This window comes from Lepisma saccharinum, unplaced genomic scaffold, assembly GCF_977018435.1.
Source record: "Lepisma saccharinum unplaced genomic scaffold, izLepSacc3.1 HAP1_SCAFFOLD_145, whole genome shotgun sequence".
Lineage (NCBI taxonomy): Eukaryota > Metazoa > Arthropoda > Insecta > Zygentoma > Lepismatidae > Lepisma > Lepisma saccharinum.
In genome coordinates this window covers 817,699-842,761 of record NW_028142956.1, presented here as the reverse complement: position 1 = coordinate 842,761, position 25,063 = coordinate 817,699, and the positions used below count along the sequence as shown (strand labels likewise).

Below are 25,063 nucleotides of genomic sequence, written 5' to 3'. Positions count from 1 at the left end.
TCGCCCTCCAGTGATGTTCTTCTGCACTTCAAGTGCGCATGCCACTCAAAACACCTCGAAGGACTCATTGCAGCATTGCCGTAAACTTGTCGAATCATGTCAAGCATCTCCCTTGGAGACTTGCCCAATTTCATGCAGAATTTCACGTTTGCTCTGTTCTAACTTGCTGTTCATGATGAAATCGCAGACGTGGTAACGCACGTGGTCAGAAAAGCACCATTTGCACAACACACGATGTACACAGGATGATGTCTCTTGGCACACTGACTCATGAAGGTCGGTGCACCCTGTGACTGTGCATGAAACCTTGTACTGCCATCTGTTAGCATGTTACAGAACTAGCCTCGAAACTTTTTGATACCACCTCGTATGTAGCAATCCACTCCTACATTAATTAAGGAGATTAACAAAATATTTATGTTCAAGGAACATTTATAATTTTATATATGTTTGGTCAATTTTATACAGTACTTTATTGATATTGATCAAGATTTCACATCGATCCATTCCCCCTTTTTAGATGTATTGTTATATGTAGCATGTGGTGTGAACTTATGTTTTTTGATTATATTAATTTTTCCTTATGCAAAAAAAGGACTATTTCAAAATCTATGTTTCAAAACTACAAACTTTGACCCTCAGGGTGATAATTTTGTGTTGACGTGAATGTGAAGTTTTAAATTATATTACGAGGGGAGAGTGAAAAGTGGTGAAGTGGGAGAAGTGGGTTTGATTCCTAGGGCATGAGTGATATCAGATGGGAATATCCCTGAAGAGTAAAGGCAGCCAGTGCTGATCACATCACCTCTACAAACAGCTGAGATTGTGAATATGTGGGGGCTATCTCTACCCTTGGCAAAGATTCAATGTGCAATTTACCTTTTTTACTGAAATACACTAAATCTTTACCGACTGCTTATGTAGTGATACTTTTGTAGAGCAATTCATATTAACATATTACTGCATCCATCACGAATTATAAACATATATTAAAAAATGAACGGAATAATTCAGACAGCCAACATGAAACCGTGCAAAATCATTCCTTATTTTTTGACACTTGCATTGATTTTTCATGTTTACGGAACCCTATCATGTTATATATCATTGTAAAGCTTGAATTCTGTAGTTTCTGAATATGTATTCCATTCAAGATGGTGACACTAATGTGCAATGCGGTTGAAATAAGATCATCACAAAATGAAGGAACATTCTGATTTTTATGGTACTTTGGATGAATGGCCAAGCAATATGACATGCATGGAGTGTGTAAATGCCTTAATGGAGAAATCGTGTGCTGCTAACTGTTAGTTTGAGCATCCTGAATGTGCCTCTTATACTGTCACAGAAAAAGCATATTTTGAAGTTTATATTAGAAAAAGTACAGAAGGAATAACAAACCTCTTACACCAAAGTTAGAGCCTAAATACAGTCAACTCTCGCTACAATGACCTTTCACAGTTCCCGGGAAAAGGGTCGTTGTTTTGAAGGGCTCGTTATTGGAATTTGCACCAATAGCTTAAACGGAGCTCAAACGGACATAAACATGCCTAGGAGATGGTAACACCATGTATCCTGGTAGTTATACAACCTGTTATGCACATGATGCATGTTGCGAGAAGGAAAATAGAATAAAAACGTTTTCATAAAAAAGGATTTAAAATAATGTTACTTTCTTTCAATTGTGCACAGTCCTTGCTCTCCCAGGAAATTCTTACAATTCTAGTTCATGAGAAACCCGTTTGCACTGAGACCTATGGAAAGGGGAAAAAAAAACAATCTCTCGCTTATTGCAAGTGAAACTCGAAGAATCTTGACACCAGTCAGACTGGCGCCAGCAAAAGTCGGGAGATATCTGGCAGAATGAAGGTTGGATTTTATATGGGTCTACTGGAGCATTGTCTCTTACAAGATTAACTGGTAAGATTAGATCTCTCGGGAGAAACAACACAACCTTTAAAAAAAGGTCACGTTTTCTTTGCTTCAACCAACTTCATTCACCCCCCCCCCTTCCCCCATTCAAGGGAGCAGTCCAAACTCCTTCCTTGACTTGTATTGTAATCCAGCATTTTAAAAAGGAAACGCGCAACTTGCGATCTGTTTTCATCCAATGCGTATTCTAGGACACATTATTAAACAGCCATTAAACAGCGTCGCAGTCGATAATCATTCAGGTTTGGAATTGAATTTCACTTTAAACTGTATATTTAGTCCCGATTAGCCCATCAGCATAAAATGAACTTAAAACAAGCTTTATGAAACTGCGCATTTTCACATATCAAAATGGTACAGGGTGGGAAATAACCTTTTGCTAGGGGTCTGCAGGAAAAAGTAACAACAATTAAGAAATTATGGTAATACCAAATGTTTACTACGACAATTGTGGTTACAAAAACAAAATTAAAAGTTAGTTCACGACAAAGCACCTTGCTTCAAGGCAAATGCTAAAGCCAAGACTTTCTTCGGCGAAGTGGCATTGACTTCTTCAGCAGTTCTGAATGGCCGGGTGCATCACCGGACCTGAATGCAACAGAGCACTTTGGGGCTATTCTGAAGGACGCAGTTGAGTCCTTGATGATAGTGAAACGCGGACCGGACCGCTATTCCCGTCCAACACTCCTTGCACATCTGGAACAAGTTCTCCATGACATGGAATGGAATACGGACTGTTTGCGAATCTTCTGAGCTCCTAACCTGATCGTCTTCGTGCTGTGAGAGAAGCAAATGGCGGACATACTAACTTTTAATTTTGTTTTTGTAACCACAATTGTCGCAATAAACATTTGGTATTACCATAATTTCTTAATTGTTGTTACTTTTTACTGTAAACCCCTAGCGAAAGGTTATTTCCCACCCTGTAGATCGTTATTTACTCTCACGTTAATCGACCATTTAATGTTGGATACAGGAGTATTCTCGATGTCAAACACCCACTCCTCCAAAAGTTTTCCCCTTGAATAATGTCTTTTTAATCGGTCTCAGCGAACATTTCTACATTGAACACTTTTTTTTTCCTCACATGACTTGTTCTGAAGAAAAGGCTGATGCGAATTAAATTTAGTTTTGCTTATCAGAACAGAAGGCGCAGAACATGAAGTTGTTTTAACTCTTGTTTTCCTTTCTGGAGATCGAATTTTGTTATCGTCAAATCAAAACAGCTTTGCTAGATTCAAAGCAATAACTTTTCCCTTTGCGCTGGATGAGTCATTGCTGTTATCAGCAAGCAAGAGTTTTGCAGACGCTAGACAAAACACTGGCACCAGGTGCAGCATAAAAACAAGGAGAACGGTTGGAAGCTCGAGCAACAGGTGGCGGAAGAGAAAAATCCTAGCATTTTAAAGATAACGCAACTGTCGAAGATGGAACTTTTAACAGCAGTGTAAAGAAGAAAGAAATGACCCTTGCTTTACATTTTACCATGCAACAGACAATAATACGGGCAATATTTCCTATGCAGACAACAGCATAAAAAAAAATAGGACCTGAATTCTGCAATTATCAATATTGCCGTGCACACCAGTGGTGGAGAATGAGCTGGGGAAAGGGGGGGAGAAACTTCTTTTTTTTTTTACTTGTTCTATGGTTTTTGTTCATTTCCAAGAATATATCCAGAACTGGTTGCCCCATTTCAAACGTCAAAGGAAAGGAATAGGGGTGGGTCTACTTCCACCCTCGCCTGTAATCAGCCCGTGTGCACACACGAGCAAGAAAATTGTGGCTGAAACAATTCGGTCAGCCAACGGAACAATTTTTTGGCAGATATTACGACATTGACACAATTAGGAAAACATATGAAGTGGGATTATGATGCACGTAAGCGTAAACTTTTATGGAATCCTGGATGACAACGCATTAAGCGGGTTGACGATCTTTAGTTGGCCTATGTGGCTTTGATTATATCTAACAGTTTCGCTTTTTTATGAAGTGTTACAGGGAACAGAGAACACGTTTTGAATGAAAGCCGGAAGTTGTCGGCTACAAGGCCAAGAGTTGCTGACTCACGGAAACCTTCTGAACTCTAGATCAGAGCTGGACAGACGGGCCAGACTTCCAGGTGCCATGCGTCTGTATTTTGGAACCTTCCTGCGATCTTATCTCTCAAGCTGGTGTTATTTATCGATGAAATGTGCCACACATATTGGTAAAGACTGCAAGTCCAGCGGTCATTTCGGTCTGTTCTCCCCCCTCCCCTGCGAGTTTTCAGCAGCTCTTAGGACAAGGAAACAAGTCAAGGTCGATTTAAAATAACATCAAAGCACATTCGATCTTCTCTTATCGCGTATCCAAGAGCAAGAGTGGCAAAACAAGCCTGGCACGTTGGGTGGTGGCCTTCGGGTGCGGGGTTAACATTGGTGCACTTGAGGGAGGGGAGGGCAAAGGTCAAGTGCTATTGGATATCACTCAAGCATGGTGTAGTGGTGTCTATTTTTAGTTCAGACCCAATTGTGAGCGGTAGAGTGCTCGTGAAGGGAATGAGTGAAAAAAAAATGCATTTTTCGGCCGATTTCCTTCAATTTTTTAACTTTTTTTACAAATTTTTCAACTTTTTTTCTAAATTTTTCACGATTCCCGGGAAAAGGGTCGTTACTTCGAGAGGGTCGTAGAATCGAGAGTTGACTGTATAACCAATAAAATACCTCATAAAATATATTTTGAAATATTGCTCCGAAGCCCTACTAAAAACTCACTAATATAACCACATCACTGTGGCTAACATGTAGGCTCCACAGCACTGTTATGTTAGACACATTTGCCAGCCTCTTGATTGGCATAGCAGCATCTTTATGACCTACAATGAAGAAAGCCATTTCTTGAACTTAAATTGTACTGTGCATTATATATGAGATATAATTGTTAGTAACTTTTCCCCATCAAAATCTAACGTGCGCATTTTACATGCGTAAATACTGTATTTCTTATGTTTTCATTATTACATAGAAAAGTAAAACATATCAACAAAAAGTTCGGGTTGAAAAGTAAATAACGCACTTCTAAATTCTATCCCTTAATGTTGTTAATGGTGTAGATCAATTGGTGAATTTCATGATAATATTACTGATGCAATACTTCTACGAGGGTTGCTCAGAAAGTAATGCCCCATATTATATTACTCATAACAGAATGTAGGGAGCAGTGTGCAAATGGAAGGGTAGGAACAGTCAAGTTTAATGTCTCCACATGTGCGTAAGTACATGGTCGTCTGACAGATAGCGCCGTGGTAGCAGTCCATGAAAATGGCATCTGTGGAGTGACACACGTTACAAACGACGAGCTGTAATTGAACTCTTAGTGGCAGAGAAAGAAAGTGTGGGAAACATTCAGAAACCATTGTGTCATGTGTATGGAAGTTCTGCGGTCGATAGGAGTGTGCGCCGTTGGATGCTGGATGCAGAGGTTTGTGCAAGATAGGTTCCTCGAAGTCTCACAACCGAGCACAAGCCTCCAAACTGGTTGGACTGTGCACTGCCACCCAGCCCCCTATAGTCCTGATCTGGTGCTGTCAGATTTTTATGTTTGGGCCACTGAAGGATGGCCTGCTTGGGGCAAGGTTTGAGCATGACGCGGGCATGATTCATGCACTGAGAACATGGCTACGTGAACAGGACACCAGCTGGTTCCGGGAAGGAAAGCATACCCTTGCTTCATGCAGGTGTAAGGCCATAGATGTTGGAAATATTCACTTATAATGTGAGTGATTTTCATACATTTTGAATAAATAGTTTCCGAGAAAAAATTGTGGAGCATCTCTTTCTGAGGAACTCTCGTATGAATGCCCTGTCATTTTATGCCAATTTACAGCAACTTATTATTATCTATACCCAAAATTCTGACTGACATGCAGGAGATCACAGTTCGATCATACAGGGTCTGTATTTTAAGTAATGAGAATATTTTTTTTCTGCCGCGACTAGACGTCAGAGCCCGCTGGGACCGGTTGGAGTTGGTAGTGGGGTGTGTGACCTTGAAAACGCTCCAAGCGGCAGTTGCCTGCTGGCGTCCGTTGAGGCATGATCACGCGTGGCGTGGACGTCTGCAAAGTTATGTGTGCAAGAGCAAAATGCAGCAAAGCATGGAACAGTGGTACGCGATCAAATTTTGTGTGCGCCTTGGAAAATCTGGTGCAGCAACGCTGGAAATGATTCGGAAAGCGTACGGCAGTGACAGTTTATCACAAGTGCAAGTGTTTCGGTGGCACAAAATGTTCAAAGAAGGCCAGGAGAGCGTGGAGAACCCCGCGCAGGGCGACCGTCAACCTCAAGAACCAGAGACAACGAACAACGTGTGCGAGATTTTCTGAACGCGGACAGGCGTGTCAGTGTGCGGTTTATCGCGGATACGCTAGGACTCGATAAAATGGTTGTTCTCAAAATCATCACCGAGGATCTTGGGATGGGAAAAATTTGCACCAAGCTCGCCCCGAAAGTTTTGACGAACGAGCAATTGCACAACCGCTCGGTTCAGACGGGTCAACCGAGTGCGACCAGAAATTTCCGCTGATTGGAAGCTCCATCATGACAATGCGCCATGTCACACGTGCTTCGTGGTTAGAGAGTTCCTGACGAAATCTGGCATCACAACGATTCCTCAGCCTCTCTACAGCCCCAACCTTGCCCCTGCAGATTTTTTCCTCTTTCCCAGAGTGAAAACAGCCCTCAAAGGACACCACCACGGAACCCTGGATGCTGTCAAAGCGGCTTGCACGCGTGCTCTGAAGGCTGTTTTAGTTGCTGGCTTACAGGGAGCGTACGACGCGTGGAAAACTCGCCTGCAGAAGTGTGTTGACGCTCAAGGGGCATACTTTGAAGACTACTAAAGATTTGTAGCGATATCTGTAATAAATTTTGTTTTCTGGATTTATTCTCATTACTTAAAATACAGACCCTGTAACAGTGGATGACCTATGGGAATTTTTCCAATGTCCCTGCATAACGTGTGTCTGTAATTTGTGTCCTAGCCTCTACTCAATAGGGTATATCTGGACACAAACCCAGAAGGAAAAGGTGTCTGGAGTGTGGTGCTGATAACAACACATCCACTATGGCTGAGATCAAGAATGTATGAGGCCCTACCCCCACACTCCCCTGTGTGTCTGGAGGAATAGTTTATAACAACATTTGAATTGAATTGTTGTAGAAGTACAATTTATACACAGATAGGCTAATTGGGACTAGACCTACAGTCCAAAGTGGGATTTGAACCACTGTGCAATGTGCATCCACCGGATATCAAACCCAAGACCACTTGATTACAATGCGATGATGTTACCAATATGCCATCGAGGAAGCCTCTCAAATGTATTGAATATTTAATAAAGATATTTACCCTTTTGGTATGCATAGGAGCTGAATTTCTGTCATATCCTTCATCATGCACAATTAAAATAATGAATCATAAATTGCAGGTTCGGGAGTAAAACTTGATAACCAGCAAAAGTTTGAAGCTGAGCAGAACGCAAGTGGAAGTTTGTCCATTGCATTGTGGCTTATGGGTTACACACATGTTCCTGTCTGTATTTACCAATTACCTCTATTGAATACTTGAATAAGTCTTTGTTCATTAATGTGTGAGCAACAATAGACTGTTCACAAACATCAATACCTAATATTGTCTCAATTTTGAATAGTGTGTGGGCTATCAGGTTTTACTCCAGAGCCGTTCGAATAAAAATCAGAATGAATGCTTTACCGATTTTTCACTCCCAACAGTTTTCTTCGAAGGAAGGCCATGCCCAGGGAGGCCAGGGATTGTGGTTTGTGCTCCTGTTGCGAGAGAGTTTTCGTCTTCTTCGGCTCTCTCTTCCTCCTCCTGGTCCTCCAGAACCAGAGGTTCCGAACTCCTCTCCCACACACGCAGGACTTTGTCGGAACCCGAACTGACCACATACTGACCGTTTGCACTCACAGCCAAACTCCATGCTTCACCATGATGACCCTGGAACAAGCATGCACATTTATTTTTCAAAAAGTGTAAATACTCACACGAAAAATAAAAAAAAGTTAATTCAAAATATGTTTACAGGGTGGTTTACAAATGCTGGACTCATTTTGATTGAATTACAGATTTATTGTACTAAAACTTGGTGATTTAGGTCACTTCACTGGAATGGTGGTTATATTGAAAATGTAATATCGGCTGAGCCGATACCAATATTCATGTCACTACTCTTGCTGATTATCACCGATTCTTTTTACGTATCACTCATTAGTGCATGTGTAATACTTTGAAAATTAGTGTTTTGAAATCTGATTATCATTTACAGTAGCCCTGTATAACAAATTTCAAGTATTGGGGAGAATAATATTGATAGCATTCTCAACATGAAAAACAAATTACTTCAGGAAAGTATGAAAGCACAATACATAACAAAAATAATGAATATTTAAAAGAAAAGTAAAGTGCACTACATTTGTTACTAGTAAAGAGAACCTACCGGTAAAGTGATGACCTTTTTGAAGGTGTCAGCATCCCACTGTTTCACTTTCCCATCCTTTCCACACGTGAAAAACTGGTGGGTGTTTGGAACAAACTGCAGACTGGTCACACTATCATCATGTGCAAACATAGATTTATGGCAATCTCCAAAATCCAATCCCCAAATTTTCACATTTCTATCAGCACTACCTGTCGCTATCAGCGTTGAATCATATGATATGTCCAAGCAGAGAACAGGCAGTTTATGGCCATACAAGGATAGGAAGAACTGAAATTACAAAAAATGCAAGCAAAAAAACCAGGCAAACTATACATATACATTGCTCTATGTACTGGAATATACGGAAGGGTAGGGGCTGATGGGGCTACAGCTTATCCGATATATTGAGAAAACTGATATTTGAAATAAAAGAAGTGAAGACTTGGGGAGAAAAAAAACAGAGTGGTAAATGTAAACACTACTTAAAATTAACCCCCCTTTTAGTTAATAGTCTGATATGCCAGTGACCTGAGTTCTTGTCCCAGTTGAGGCTGCATATTATTTTGTTTCAATTTCTATATGGAACATCTCCTACGTGTGCCAAAAGGCAAGGAAACAAGTCGAATATGTATTCATTCACTAAAAAAAACAACAAAAAAAACCCACTATATTAGTGCTGAGCTGTTAGAGATACTAAATTTTGCAACAATTGTTATCCCTTTCAACGACTACTTCTGAGTAACAATCATCCACCCCTCAGTATGGAAAAGATAGCTGAAGGTCTATATAAGCCATATATAAGCTATGAGTGCAATCAAACCTCCTGGGCACTCAAAAACTTTTCCAATTAACCCCATCTTCCCTAAACATCAACTATCTTATCTTCTTCACGTATAGTACCCCACCCCCTTCCCCAACACTCACATCACATCTTACCACTTACAGTTTTCGACAAGCCTACCAAGAGAAACACACTTTTCCGTAATATCTTCAATCTAGAACTGGAAACAATGCAGGTCGAACACTCATTTCTGTTTCTGCCATCTCTTTTGATTGATTATTTGGTTTGGTTTATTTTGCTTCCCTTTTCTATCACATTTGGCTAATCATGAAGATGAGGATGAATAATGATATGAAATTGATGAAGGGTAAGTGACTGACTATGATGAAACTAGAGCACAAAAAACATCTTATCAGAGCCATGACCTGCAATCTTGTAAAACCTGCCTCTTAGATGCCAAATGCAAAACTACAAGACACTGCCTATTATGAAAGAAAACTTTGAGTGTGTCTCCATTAATTGATTTGGTTATTAATACCAAACGTTTCACATTTTGCTCAGAAAAAACAAAATATTGAAACGCTGACAATTATTCTGAGTAATCCTGCATATTATACAGAAATTATATCATTACAGTGTTCACACAGTAATCACAAAATATTTTTTCTGTTCCATAAGCAGTACATTGTCTTCAATTTTAAATACACATGCTTACAATAGACTTACCTTCAAGGTATCAATGAAAAATATCTTAACAGTTGAATCAATCAGAGCGACAGCTAAAAACTTGTTGTTTGGACTAACTTTTACAGCCAATATGCTTTCTTCCAATTTTAAGGAACGGGTATGTAGTAACGATAATACTTTTGCATCTGAGGGTGATTCAGGATCAGAAATTAATTCAAAATCCCACAGCTTCACGGTTGCATCTCCACTACCAGAAATAATTCCCCTCTGGAAGAAAACATGGAACATAATTGAGACAGAACTTAAAGCAATCCAGAAAAAAAAGAGGATCACTGTACTTTAGTCGGATATCCTATGCTTAGGGAGATGCATATTTCATTTTTGACAGAAACAAGAACTAGGATAGTGTTCATTTTTGCACGTTTTACATGTGAGGTGCATCTAAAAATGATGCAAAATAATACAACATTTCTAAATCATGAACCTTTACACAACAATTTCCACAGCCTGAATTATGCAAAATACTGCAACATTATTAATTTGCTGAAAAACGGGACTTTTCACACAGGAATAAACTTAAAAATAATCCAATAACTACATTAATGAATCTAAATCTGCATATTTTATAACAAAGCTCTTCTACAGTGTGTTCGAGAAGTCACCTTACCCTTAGGTTATTCAGCGTGTTCCACATAAAACACGTATACATCATTATGTATTTTTCAGTTTTATGTGGGACACACTGTATTACACAGTCTATATTATATATGACAATAGGGTTGAACCGATACAGATACCAGCGGTATTGGTTAAGTATCGGTTGAAATTTTTCCACTGATACCATTGCTTTTTGAGTCACTAGAAACCTGGTCAAGAGTCACACCATGTTCCTTTCCAAAGGTTCGTTCACCCTTCCTTGTGACATTTTCCGAGAAAAGCTGAACAAACCCCCTCTCTCCTAGGAAGCAGATGATTGAATAGAATAAAGGCATGGGTAAAGGGAAAGCTGCGAAAACTTCTCGAAGGCATGTAACTACCTGGTAAAGGTTGTGTGGAAATAAATTAAATCAATAATTTCCAATTCTGAGAAAGGTGGACGTTCTAAAACCATCATTACTATCATGTTGGGCTGTTTCCGGGTCAGACGATTGCAAAGTTCTTCAGGTGGATGAAGAACGTGGAATTATTTTTGTTTTATCTACTTCAAGTGGGAAGGGAGGGTTGTGGGATTCAACAATTTCTTCTTGTGTTCTTCACTTCTGTGTAAAGTCTTTTATGCGATGGTATCTGCCGATACCGCAGTGACTTGTTTTTATTTCAAGTGACAGAGAATACGGGAGAGCAGGGAATAAAGAGAGCCTGCCAGATGAGCATTATTTTAATTACAGTAGCTTTCTTCCACCTCCTATCAACCCAAACGACAAGAATGAATAGTGTTTACATGAAATTGACTAAGATTTTCTTATGTAACTACAACACTTTTAATGTTCTTGCAACATTTCAAAAACTTCTTTCTTTGAATCCTCTGGGTCTAGAGAGAAGTTCACATAACAAATTTTTTTTTATCAAATGTTGCAAGACATTTTAAAGTTTTATAATGCTACATGAGAATAACTTGGGGGTTATTTAAAGCCACTTAAGGAATGTGATGTGATCAGTTAGCATCGGTAAGAAGCCTTTGTTATTTTAAACTGAAATTATACAAGTATTGGAATCGGTGAGAGTATAGGCATTGGTATTGGCTCAGCTCCATGTGGCATAGGTATCTATTTATTTACATTATAACATTCTTGGGAACTCTAATTACTTTACAGTACTTAGTTTGCCCCATGCGTTATTGTTCATGCATCCACAAGCACGTTACTAGCTGCTCCTCAGCCCTGTAACTATGTCCACTCACATCACCCATGGCGAAACAACTAACATATGAATTTGAGCGAGCGTTCCATGTGACCTTCAGAGCATGAACGCTATGCACGAAAACAAAATAATTTCCAAGCAACTGGACGCCAGTCAATTTTCAACATGGTTGCAGCAGGATCAAGTAGGGGTACGGGGACTTCTCGAACACCCTGTATATTGTTACACGGGCCATTCCATGTGAAATCAACCAATGAAGAGGCACTTTTCAACCTCGCATATTTTGATTCATTTGAAATTTGGCGTATTCAAAGGGCCACCTGAGGTAGGAAAATATGCAAAGTTGCAGATCCATATCGTTTGTATTTCCAAAATTACAGTGTTGCAAACTGTGCGATTATGACATTTTTCCCAACATCTTGTTAACTTCAAATTGCAGAATTTCAGCAATCAGGGCACCTATAGAAGTGATTTGGACGGTGTTGCAAATACTGTAACTTGAATGGCTCTTTTACGCAAGCTGTAGCATGCTTATCACAGGATAAAAAGACAATTGAGGGATGGTGTAAATAAAACTTTGGTAGAAATTTTATCAAAAACATGCCTTTTTAATTTTTTCAAAAATTATGTGTCATACAAACATTATTACTCAATAAATGTACAAAATTTAAAAATGGGATGCCAATGGAATCCAGAGTTATGTAACATTTTGGTTAGGTTAGTGTAGAAGAGAGTAGGTTAGGCAATGCATAACATATTTTGATAAGCAATTTCCTATAATTCAAAAGAAACAGGCTAACAGAAATGAAATACAATATTGTCTGAATTAACATACATGAATCTGATGGGCCATTTCATCTCAAATCATACAGGAGAGCAATAAATTTGTCACCTTCGAATTTCAAAATCAGCTGAACAACAATATATGTTAAGGACCACATGACATGTCCAAAAATAAAATATTTTTCTTTTCTGTTGATTTGTTTCAGTGCTACAAGCTCATGACACTATTTTATAAAAAAAATTATGCAAGGAAAATAATGTAATATTCAAACCACTATAAATCAAAAACAAAAAAAAAAAATGGTACAGACTTGCGGTTACCTTTATTTGAAACCTTGTTCAAAGTTATTCCAAAACCTTATTAAGGAACATATGTATGAAACCCTCTTCAAACTCTAAAATTAAGACTCAAAATACGAAAATTTCAAATATTTTTCATTCAAAGTTCAATTTTTTTCTTTGAAAAATTGAAGAACAACAGGACATGGGTTTTGCTGGGATAATAGAATATGGGAACTGGACTAAGTATTTTCAATGCCATTTCTGCACTAGCTTCTAACGTTATGTAGAAAATTATTTGTAAAAATTTATAAAATCCATTTTGACCTATTATCAGAAAGCATTTTCTCAAAATGAAAGTGGTTACCGGAAGTTGTCGGCTACTAGGCCAAAAGTTGCTCGCTCACGGGAAAATGCTGAATCTCAAGCTCAGAGCTAGACAGATGGGTGAGACTTCCAGGTGCCACGCGTCTTGTTTTGGAACATTCCTGCGATCTTATCTCGCATTTCTCATCTGGCACTGGTGAATGTTTCCAAGGTGGCGCATTCAGCGGGGAAAGAGCTTGACCTGCCATGCACATTGACAAAGAATGTCAATGTCCAGCGGGCATTTCAGGCTGCTTCCCTAGAGTAGTCAGCAGCTCTTAGGACAAGGAAACATGTCAAGGTCAAGTTAAAATAACGTCCAAGCTCTCTCCACATTCGATCTTCTCTTGTCGACTTACGCAGGTGTCTACTTCGAATTAAGCGAAACCAGTTTTGCGGAACGGTCTTGTAAACAACTTCGTATTAAAAATTATCCATATTTAGATTTATCCGTACTGAAATACATTATAAATCCTATCTTATCGGCTGGAGAATGGGAAGAACTTCGGATTAAAGGGTACTTATAATTAACCAATATCATATTAACGAGGTTTTCCTATATTTCTTGTTCAAAATTGTTGTGCAGAAAATGGGAACATTTCATAAAGGCAGTGCATAAAATTTCATTTCGCTGCTAAAATGGCGAATAAAATCCAAAATTTTATTTAAAAACTGTACTTGCAACACTATTATACAAAATTCAAATGTCATATCTAATAACACATTGGTTGATTTGGTTTATTTTTACTTTGCTTTTCTGGCACTTTTGTCTAATTGCAATGATGGGGGATGAGTGATGATATGATGAAGAGATCACATGAATTATGAAATTTCAATGAAGAGAAGGTGAGTTGAGCCCTAACAGCTCTTGTGATAAACCAAAGTGAACAGAAAAATGGCAAAAGTATGAAACATGTATAATGAGCACCTTTTTCCAAAATTTTTGCTCCCAAAAACTGTTGTGCGTATTATGCATGAAATAATTCAGACAACCAACATGAAACCATACAGGGTCATTCCATGATTTTGGGACACTTGCATTGATTTTTCATGTTTACGGAACTCTATCATGTTATATATCGTTGTAAAGCTTAAATCCTGCAGTTTCTGAATATGGCAACAGTATTCCATTCAATGTGAAATGCGGTTGAAATAAGTTCATCACAAAATGAAGGAACGTTCTGATTTCTATGGTGCTTTGGATGACCGAAAACATAATGGAGAAGAAAACAATAATTAAAATGTATTACTGGCCAAATAATTATATATGGAGTGTGTAAATTCCTTAATGGAATAAATCTTTTGCTGCTAATTGCTACTTTGAAGGTCCTGAATGTGCCTTGTATTAATGTTACATCAGTCACGGAAAAAGTATATATTTTGAAGTTCTTTTAGAAAAAGTAAAGATGGAATGAGCAACACCACGTATAAAAGTTTGAAGGCCATTTCACACAAATTTTCACTGTGTAATGTAATGTTCTGCGACACCAAGTGCAACTCTGGCAAAATTCGAGCATGCACCTTCCGTCATATGGAATGTATATATATATCAGCAGTATTTGTTGGGCGAGAAATAATAGAAAATAACTTCCTGAGCACTGCAAATCCATAAGATAATTTTGATCTCACTTTCTACTATTACAGAATAAATAAGGTGGTTATAGAGTAAAAGCTTTGGGATGCAAAACACAGTGGAAGGAGAGAGGGAGGTAGCATGGGTTGATGACTTATTGTTTACACAAGAGGATATTCTCCTCTTGGTACACATAGCAACAGGTGACTCATTGAATAGGTATGATGTTATTCACTCTTGATCAGCATAACAACAGCTTTATGACTAAAGCCCGGATTTTTATGTAATATCAACCCCTAAAATATGTACATAAATATGTAATAAAAATGTTTAAAATATGTAAAAAATATGTAAATTCATAATGAAGTATGTACTATAGATATTTATTCCAAACGTTGCTTCCTATTTTTGTTACATTTTTTCCTCACAAATGGATATGTTTATTTAAAAAAACTTACAAAAATTGAAGTTACAATATTACAATACTTACATTAAGTATTTTTTATGTTCTTATAGAGCGAAAATATTAACCACAATTTGAATATATTCAATATTTAATATACAATGTCACCAGGTACCATTCAAAATGTTCAGTAGTAAATTTTCGTTGCCCAAATTTTTCACTCAAAAAGCACTTACAAAAATTCAGGTTACCTTTGATCTTGGGGCAGGCACTGTATTTAATTATTTAACTTACAATATGTTACCAGGTACATTTCCAAATGTTCAGAAGTAAATGTTTGTCGCCGATCAGATAATATGTTCTTGTACGCAGAGAAACTTCTCTCCACGTCACAAGAAGTAACCGGAGCGTACTTCAGGAGGTGAATGTGGTCGGGAGAAATATCATTGGGAGGGTTAACTGTTTCACCATTGAGAATGCGGCTCACTGTAAATAAGCTGACGTAACCTGGGTTTCTTTCAGTCACTGCGTCAAATATTCTTCGAGCATTCTCTCCCACATCTCCTTCAACAGCAGACAGTTTCTTTCTTGCATCCTCATATATATCCATGGCTTCCAGGAGAGGAAGCCCAACAGTTTCAAGTTTTTTTATGCTTGTATCAATCCAACCAAAATTGCTGTTTATGTATGCCATATCGCAAGCAAGTTTGGTGTCCTTGAAGAGATTTTGAGCAGTGCGTACCGATACAGCTGAGTCCCCCGAAAATGAGTCAAGCACAGATTTCACTTCTTCAAAATGTTCGTTGTAAAACTTACTTGCCCGGATCCAAGTGCCCCATCTAGTAAGAATAGGTTCCGGAGGAAGTGGTACACTTGGCAATTGTTCCTTGTAAACTTGCACACGTTGTGGTGCCTTCAGAAACACCTTTTTCGTAGAAGAAATAAGTTGGTTGACTTCCGGGAAATTGCCTCTCACCTCCTCAGCAATGCGTTGGAGAGCATGTGCCAAGCAAGTAAAGTGGATCAAGTTAGGATAAAACACTTTAAGTGCCGTAGCAGCTTTTAACATGTATGACGCACTGTCTGTGAACATGAGAAGAACTCTCTCTTCTTGTACGCCATCCGGATACAACAATTTAAGACTGTCATTCACAAATCGTGCTATGGTGGAATGATTAGTACGCTATAGAACTTTGCATGCAATGAGATGTGGTGTAGATGGAGAATCAGCAATTAGCGTTCCAACAATGAAATTACTTACATACCGTCCCAAAGCATCAGTTGTTTCGTCGATGGAAATCCACACATAGGAACTGCCTACTTCTGCCCTAATTGATTCTAAAGTTTCTTTGTAGGAATGTGGAAGATATCGCTTTCGAAGGGTTGGCTCGTCAGGAAGTTTACGGCCACAATATTTTTCCAGAAAATCCCGGAACTTCGGTACTTGAATTTTATACCAAGGGAAGTTTGCTGCAATCATTGCTTCGCATATTTCCTTGTAAAACACACTGAATGAAGAATCCTCTTGCATCTGGGTTAGTAAAATTTGCTTCTTTTCACTCCGTAGTTGTTTGTTTTTCACATGAAGTGAAGTGCGAACATGTTGATCTAATTGAGACTTCATAGTGCACCCAACTTTTTATCGCACACTCGACAAAAATAACTTTACCATCCGTAGTAAATGCATCATCGACTGCTATCCAAGATCGCAACTTTTGAGATAACGAGGAGGTAGGCGGAGCCATTCCAGCTTTCTACAGCTAAAACACTGTTTAAATACTGAGGCAAGCTCTTCTTAAAACTCCAATGGTTAAAATGAAAAGGCGACGAAATATATATACGAAATTCTACGGTTGAGTTAACAATACTTCATTCAAGATTTGTCGCCGCCGGCTGCAAAGATCAAAACGATCACAACAATGTACGGATGAAAGGTAAGTGCCTCTCAGCGTTGTACTTGCCGCCTTCCATTGTTGGTTCTCTTCGTTCGCTGTGTGTTGCTTGCCGCTCCATGTTACAAACTGGAAACTCAAACACTGTCGAATCTTGATGTAATTGTTACGATGCGGCGAATCAACGAACTGCTATGTACGTACAACGAAGGCAAATCGCACTTTTAAGTTACTATATTTTTTAGACCTGGAAATGGGGAGGGGAAGTGAGAAGATACTTTTTTAACTAGTAAGCCAAAAGTTCATTGGATTTTCCTCTTAAGGATTGTTTCATGTAAAAAATATTTCATATCTTAGGAATATGTAACATTTAGTAAAATATGTAAAAATATGTAATATAAAACTTCACTGTGACATCTCTACTGACGTAATTCGTCAATATATTTTAATTCCACGCTTGTACATATAAAGGAAAAAATATGTAATTACATAGAAATCCGGGCTTTATTTATGACCTACAACTAAGAAAACCATTTCTTGAATCTGGATTGTACTGCGCATTATATATGAGATATAATATTTTGTAACTTTTACCCATCAAAAACCAGGGTGCGCATTATACACGCGTAAATACGGTACTTAATTGCAATATAGTTATCATACAAATATACACTCCTTAAAAAAAGTTTGGAATATTGTTATGCTAAGCATGAACATTTGGAATATTGCTATATTAGGAAATAGGTTTTGATTGATTTATTGATTTGGTGTGTTTAAGTCTACTTTATGCACAGTAAGGCTAATTGGGACCGAACTTGAAGTTTAAAGTGGGAACCAAAACTCTATGTGCCTCCACCGGGAATCAAATTTGATTACCCCTTGATTACAAGACGACAGCAATTTGACGATAGGCAGACGATATGTCAGCAAAAACACAAGAACGTGTAGCAGACAGATACCAAGTGTTGTTGAATTCTAAGATCTTGCCTATCACGTATTGCCTAATGTAACAATATTCCAAACTTTTTGTGAGGAGTGTAATTAAAATGTATCACGTGGTAGTCAGACAACTAATGACCATTATAAAAGACTTACACAAAACACTAAAATAAATATTCACACAGGGAATGGATTTATGATTCTCCTGACTTCAGTGTAATATCATATGGTAACATTATTTCTAGGGAAAGAAGCATCTTACCTGATCTGGTAACAAACAAAGAGCCCATACTTCCTTAGAATGTGCCTGTATTTCTTCGAGTTTATCACCAGTTGCTATGTCTATGACTAGGAGTATGCCATTATTTAAACCAACTATGGCATGTCGGTCCCCAGGTACAAAAACAGCTGACAAAACATACCCTGTTTCCACTGTTCTTAGGCACGACAATGTCGGTCTGCAATAAACAGAATGCAAGAAATTAATACTACACACAAACTAAATGAAAATTAAACTTACAATTACAACATTACCTTTTTAATGTTAAATTGATCTGATTCTCATAGTATTTTTTGTGCTGATTTCATATCCGATTGCCAAATTCAGGGTTTGGTGCATGTGTGAGCTTCCATCACACTTACCTTGCAACTGTTTCTTCCATGCCTTGATGGTGTTTTATGATGGAGTATCATTTCCAGACAGTTGACAAAAGTTGCACTGTACTTGCAGAACAAATTCATCACCATCTCATGGCTAACATTTTCTTCAGCTCCATTCATCCAACCCATAATGAGCATCTTACTTTGTGTAGTGAATGATGGGAACAATTTCATATTTGTCAGTCTCCATCAGCATTACATTGGAGAATCTAAGGACTCCCTGCTTGCATTCAGAAATGCTAGTGTAACTTTTAAGTCAAATTTTGTATTCTATTAAACATTTTAACCGAAATATCATAGTATGCACTAATTCTGATCTGGAAATGTGCTCAGATTAGTGCAGTAATCCAGGTAAAAAAGTAAAGTGTTCCCCTGTGCATAGCACCACACCATGAAGGCGTATAGGGGGTGTGGGGGTCGTGAGTGGGGTGATGTGATCAGCATCACGCCCCTGACCACCTTTACCCCCCAGGGATTCCCCCAGGTACCCATGTTATTCGACGCTGGGTGGACGCCGGGGCCGCTTCCATCGTTAGAAAAGTTCCCGGATTTGAACCGGCCGGGGACCAAACCCGGGACCTTTAGCATGGTAGTCAGACGCATTACCGAGTGATGAATATAATCCTAAATTTAATTTAAAATCTGTACTTAATGTACAAAATAAACATTTCCTATCTAATTGCACATTTAGGTAACTATCAGAGTATAAGCTTTGTTCCTCTTAAGTTTTTATGGCTGAAATATTAAATTTCCTGTGATATTGTATAACTCACAGGATAATTCAGACTTCACAAAATGTTTTGTTGGTAAATAAAATCTAAATTTCATGTTTAAGGGTTTCTTTTTCATTTAGCATGAAACATGCTAGGAAAACTTATCTCACATCTTTCGGAAACACAAAAATGAACATTACAGCACATTATTTCACATTTCGAGTTACTGTCAAAAACAAAATATAACTCACTAGAAAGTTAACTAAGTACCTATCTACTTGCATTACCTGTTCCACATCTTGACAGATTCAGAGCTTCCTGAAAGGATAGCCAAGTTGTCAGAGCTGAATGTAACTGTTCTAACTTCAGAGCGGTGGCCTTGCTGGCAAATTTGGCGCACACATTGGGCCTCTGCACCTTTTATACTCATCTGCATGGTGTGCAATTCTATGGAATTAGTTTTCAGAACCACACATACCTGTGAGAAAATCAAATGTGGTTTACAATGGATCATTGCACTGCATTTTATCATCATATATAAATTAAAAATTGTACACTGTACAGTCAAGTAAACTATGAGAAATAAGAAAAGTAAAACTAGTCTTGCCTAAAAAAATTTGATGACATTTTCAAGTAGTTTTAAATAAAGTTTAAACCACAGTCAACTCCCAATACAACGACCTTTCACAGATCCCGGGAAAAGGGTCGTTATTTTGAAGGGGTCGTTATTGGAATTTGCACCAATTTTCAGCTTAAATGGAGCTCAAGCAGACACAAAGATTCCTCGGAGACTAACCATTTATCCTGGTAGTTATACAACCTGTTATGCACAGGATTTAACTTCTCACCTTCATTGTGAGAAGTTAAATAGAACATGAAAACGTTTTCACAAAAAAAGATTTAAAATAACGCTATTTTCTTTTAATTGTGCACAGTCGTTGCTCTTCAACGAAATTCTTACAATTCTAGTTCATGGGAAACCTGTTTCAACTGTGATCTACGGAAAGGAAAACATATCTCGCTTATTGCAAGTGAAACTCGAGTAATCTTGACAACTGTCACACTGGAACCAGCAAAAGTTGGGAGATAATCGGGCAGAATGAATGTTGGATTTAATACGGGTCTACTAGAGCATTTAGCATTGTCTGTTACTAAATTACTAAATTAACTGGTAAAGATAAGATGTCTCGGGAGACACAACACAACCTTTCTGGGCACCAGAGTAAAAAAAAAAAATTCAAAAAATGGGGCTGTAAATTTCGTTCTGGTTCGACTGTGTAAAATACATTGTAAAAAAGTCATGTTTTCTTTGCTTCAACCAACTTCATATTCATCCTCCTCCCCCATTCCAGTGAGCAGTCCAAACTCTTCCTCGACTTGCATTGTAATCCAGCCTGAAAAAGGAAACGCACAACTTGCGATCTGTTTGCACCCAATGCGTATTCTAGGACACATTAAACAGCGTCACACTCGATAATCATTTGGGTTTGGAATTAGATTTCACTAGTGAAACTTAATATTTAGTTACGATTAGCCGAAAAGCATAAAATGAACTCAAACCAAGCTTTATGAAACGTATGCATTTTCAGATATCAAAATGGGAGATCGTTATTTACTCTCACGTTAATCGACGATTTAATGTTGGATTTAGTAGTATTCTCGATGTCAAGCACCCACTCCTCCAAAAGTTTTCCCTTGACTTTTTTTTTATTTCTTTAATCGGTCTCAGCTTATACATATTGTGTACTCCCCGCACCTCAAACATGAATGGTTCTGAAGAAAAGTGGCGATTATATTGTGTGCATTTCCTTCCAGCACTGCTCTGAGTGTTCAGGAAGTTTATCCTTGTGTCAGATGCAAAATAAAATGTACAGTTTTGTTTATCAGAAGGTGCAGAACATGAAGTTGTTTTAACTCTTGTTTTTCTTTCTGGAGATCGAATTTCGTTATCTTCAAATCAAAACAGCTTTCAGAAATTCAAAACAATGGGGGGGGGGGGGGGGGCATTTTTCTTTTTACTTGTCCTATGGTTTTTGTTAGTTTTAAAGAATGTATCCAGAACTGGTTGCCCATTTTAGACGTCAAAGGAAACGAAGAGGGGTCCACTTCCACCCTCGCCTGTAATCAGCCCATGCACACACGAGCAAGAAAAAATCGGATTCCCCCCGCTACACGTTTGCTGAGAGGAAAAGAGGGAGAAGTCACTCAGCCAACGGAACACTTTTTGTTTTGACAAATATTAGGACATTGGCACAGTTATGAAAACGAATGAAGAGGGAAACGAGAGTTATGATGCACGTAAGATTGAAGTAAACTTTTGCGGAAACCTGGATGACAACACATTAAGCAGGTAGACGATCTTTAGTTGGCCTATGTGGCTTTGATTATCTCCAACAGTTTCGCTTTTTTATGAAGTGTTACAGGGAACAAATAACACGTTTTGAATGAAAGGGGCTATCGGAAGTTGTCGGCTACAAGGCCAAGAGTTGCTCACTCACGGGAATCTGCTGAACTCTAGGTCAAAGCTGGACAGATGGGCCAGACTTCCAAGCACCACGCGTCTGTATTTTGGAACATTCCTGCAATCTTATCTCTCATTTCTCATGGTGGTATATTTATCGATGAAAGAGCTTGACCTGCCATACACAATGACAAAGACTGCAAGTCCAGCAGTAATTTCGGGCTGCTCCCCCCCCCCCTCGCGAGTTGTCAGCAGCTCTTAGGACAATGAAACAAGTCAAGGTTGATTTAAAATAACTTCCAAGCACATTCGATCTTCTCTTCTCGCGTATCTAAGAGGAAGCAAAATCACAATGGCAAAACAAGCCTGGCACGTTGGGTAGGGGCCATCGGGGGTGGGGTAACATTGGCACACCTGGGGGAGGGGAGGGTAAGGGTCAAGTGCTATTGGATATCACTCAAGCGTGGTGTGGTGGTGTCTATTTTCAGATCAGACCCACTTGCGAGCGGTTGAGCGCTTGTGAAGGGAATGAGTGCGAATAAAACAAGTGCAAAAAAGTATTTTTCGGCTGATTTCCTTAAATTTTTCAATTTTTTCCCAAATTTTTCACGGTTCCTGGGGAAAAAAAGGTTATTTCTTCGAGAGGGTCGTTATATCCGGGGTCGTAGAATCAAGAGTTGACTATACTCTGTAATATCTGAACTTACTTTAATTTAGAGCCTGGCTGACACCTCTTCAAACCGATACCCATAACTTATCGATTGTCAGAGATACTGACGCAGATGCTTGAAAATTGTTAACAATGAAAAGTTGTAGAAAATATTGATTTATATTAGTGTGTATGTTACACTTCAATTATAAGCATCAAAATATCAGAGTTTTGCTTCAAAATATTCAAGAATTATATCAGAGTATTAAAATACTTAAAAGTTCTTGTTGTGCCCAGAATACCTCCTCTCTTGCCTGCATACACTTCAAAAATTTTAAATGGGAAAAGGGGGTTAACCGACACCTTGTTGGTCAGACTTCTTAAATGTTACAGCAAATATTTTTTATTTTATTTAGGACACTGCACTTATGAATAGGTTCTTCAAAATAATTTCCTTACATAATTAAATTCATCCAAACTATCCATACACACAATTGAAGAAGCTTACCAATATACTGCTGTTTTTGCACAAGTTGTTTCCATTTATCTACCAACAAGCTAAAAAACACGGTGAAATAATTGAAAAGAAAACAACATTTTCTGGTTTCCGCTGAAGGTAAATGGACAACTAAAATGTCTGGCATTGTCTTGATTGCCAAAAAAACCACACCACTTCCTTCATCAATTAGGGCTCCTGTTCCCCATCTACTGCACCAAGTACTTACATTATCAAATACTTATCATTGTAAAATAGAATTCTACCCTTATCTCTAGTTTATAACATTAATACCCTAAAGAGGCAAATACTCTTACCCTCAGTTCTCCCTTCCCTTGAATCAGAGTCATAGATCTCAAAAATCCTCCGGCTTTCAGGTCTGACAACCTTCTAACTTCATCCTGGAGACTTGCAGGTACATCCTCAGTGGTAGGTTGCTGGTCCTCTTGGGCACCAGACCTGTAAGAATTAACTTTCATTAACTAGTCTGAATAATAATAATCAGTGCAGCACCAGCATCGAATATTTCTACAATCAGTTCACAACACATTGCTTAAGTGTGGAAGCCGCATATGTGTACTTTGTGTTTGCTTGGACTAGATTCGGCTGTGGGTCGGGTGGTATATATATACATCCAGATGTTCAGAACATAACACTCACATTAGTTAAGATTCTGCTAGCTGTAGTAAAAACAAAAATAGTAGTAGAAGAGGAAGAAGATGAAAAAGAGTTACTTCAATAATCTTTTCTGCTCTCTTCTTAAAATAAGAAAGTACAAATAATGTAGCCTGTGCTCCAGTAAATACCATCTACAATAAAATCACACATTAAAGTAACTTTGGCATACTTCATTAAAATTTCTATTTAGACCCAATCGAGATATTTAATAAATGTCTCATTTTTAAAATCTCAGGGGGGAAGGGTAACAATCAGGACCAAATAAAATTTGTTCAGAGTTGAAAGTCGACAACTTTATCCGGATAACATCAAGGTTTGGAAAAGGTACTTCAATTGTACAAGAAATGCTTTTTTCACATGCAAAATACAGCCACCTCCACATTTTTTATTGGTAAAATTTAACTCTTGGGCTCTTCTGACCATCCTGTGTGTTGCATCAAGATGTGTGAAGCAATCCCAGCCTAGCTTACACCACGTTTCAGTTATTGATATTAATTCAAAATTTTCTAGATCAATATTACTTAAAATGGTCTATTTTTGTATTAATTCTTCTTACATTTTGATAATAACAATTTTGATTAATATCATTAGAGGAAGTTCTCATTACCTCATAGTGGACAAGTCAGTCTCCTCCAGACTTTCAATACACAGGGTGTCACAAAACTCTTTCAGTAGATATCATAAAAACAAGTAACTTTTCCCTCTAAAGTTTACCTCGAAAGCACTTACTTCCTGCGCTATAAGCGCTTAAAATCTATCCTGTATGTATGCAACCCAACACAGCAAATGCTTGCTCTGACATAACTACCAGGGGCATGCATATTTCGTTTTTGACGAAAAAACGAAATTTGAAAAAAACACATTGTAGTGTTAATTTTTCATGTTTTTGAAAGGTGTGAGATGCATTTTGAGACCATGTTTTGCCACGAAATAATGCGAAATGAACTGCAAAAAGCGAAATTAACTCAAACACGAAATGTAGGGTTTATTCACCAACGCGGCACCTTCTGAGGTCTGAATTATCCTGAGAGTTATGCAATTCCCGGAAAATTGATTAATTCTGCTGTTAATATTGGAGAAACAAAAATTGACTCCTTTACACAGAAATAAACTTAATACTCTGATAACTACATAAATGGGCTATTAGAAGTGAAATGTTAATTCTGTGGAATAAGTGTAGTTTTTAAATCAAATTTAGGATTATATTCACAATTTTAAAACCAAAATGTCTTTTTATATACCACTTTTGATCCAATTTTTCACCACTATAACACCGATATATTATTTTATTTACCACTTTTGAACCCGAAAATGACTCAGTTTTTATATCAAAATTTTGTTTTATTTACAAAAAATATGTGCCTCTACTAATCGCACAGATTAATGATGATTAATTAACCAAAAGTGGCACAAAAAAAGCAAAGTAAAAT

General features: G+C 38.0%; 1 protein-coding gene across 1 annotated transcript in view; it reads right to left on the bottom strand.

Moving 5' to 3' along the window:
- LOC145982351 (WD repeat-containing protein 3-like) overlaps positions 1–25,063 on the bottom strand; it is an 81,940-nt gene that overhangs the window by 18,100 nt on the left and 38,777 nt on the right. The window contains exons 7-12 of the mRNA XM_083115908.1: positions 23,273–23,414; positions 19,637–19,827; positions 18,239–18,434; positions 9,921–10,148; positions 8,432–8,701; positions 7,687–7,932 (exon numbers count right to left, since the gene is read on the bottom strand). Coding sequence (XP_082972034.1) covers positions 7,687–7,932; positions 8,432–8,701; positions 9,921–10,148; positions 18,239–18,434; positions 19,637–19,827; positions 23,273–23,414 — 1,273 coding nt within the window. The remainder of the gene's footprint in view (positions 1–7,686; positions 7,933–8,431; positions 8,702–9,920; positions 10,149–18,238; positions 18,435–19,636; positions 19,828–23,272; positions 23,415–25,063) is intronic.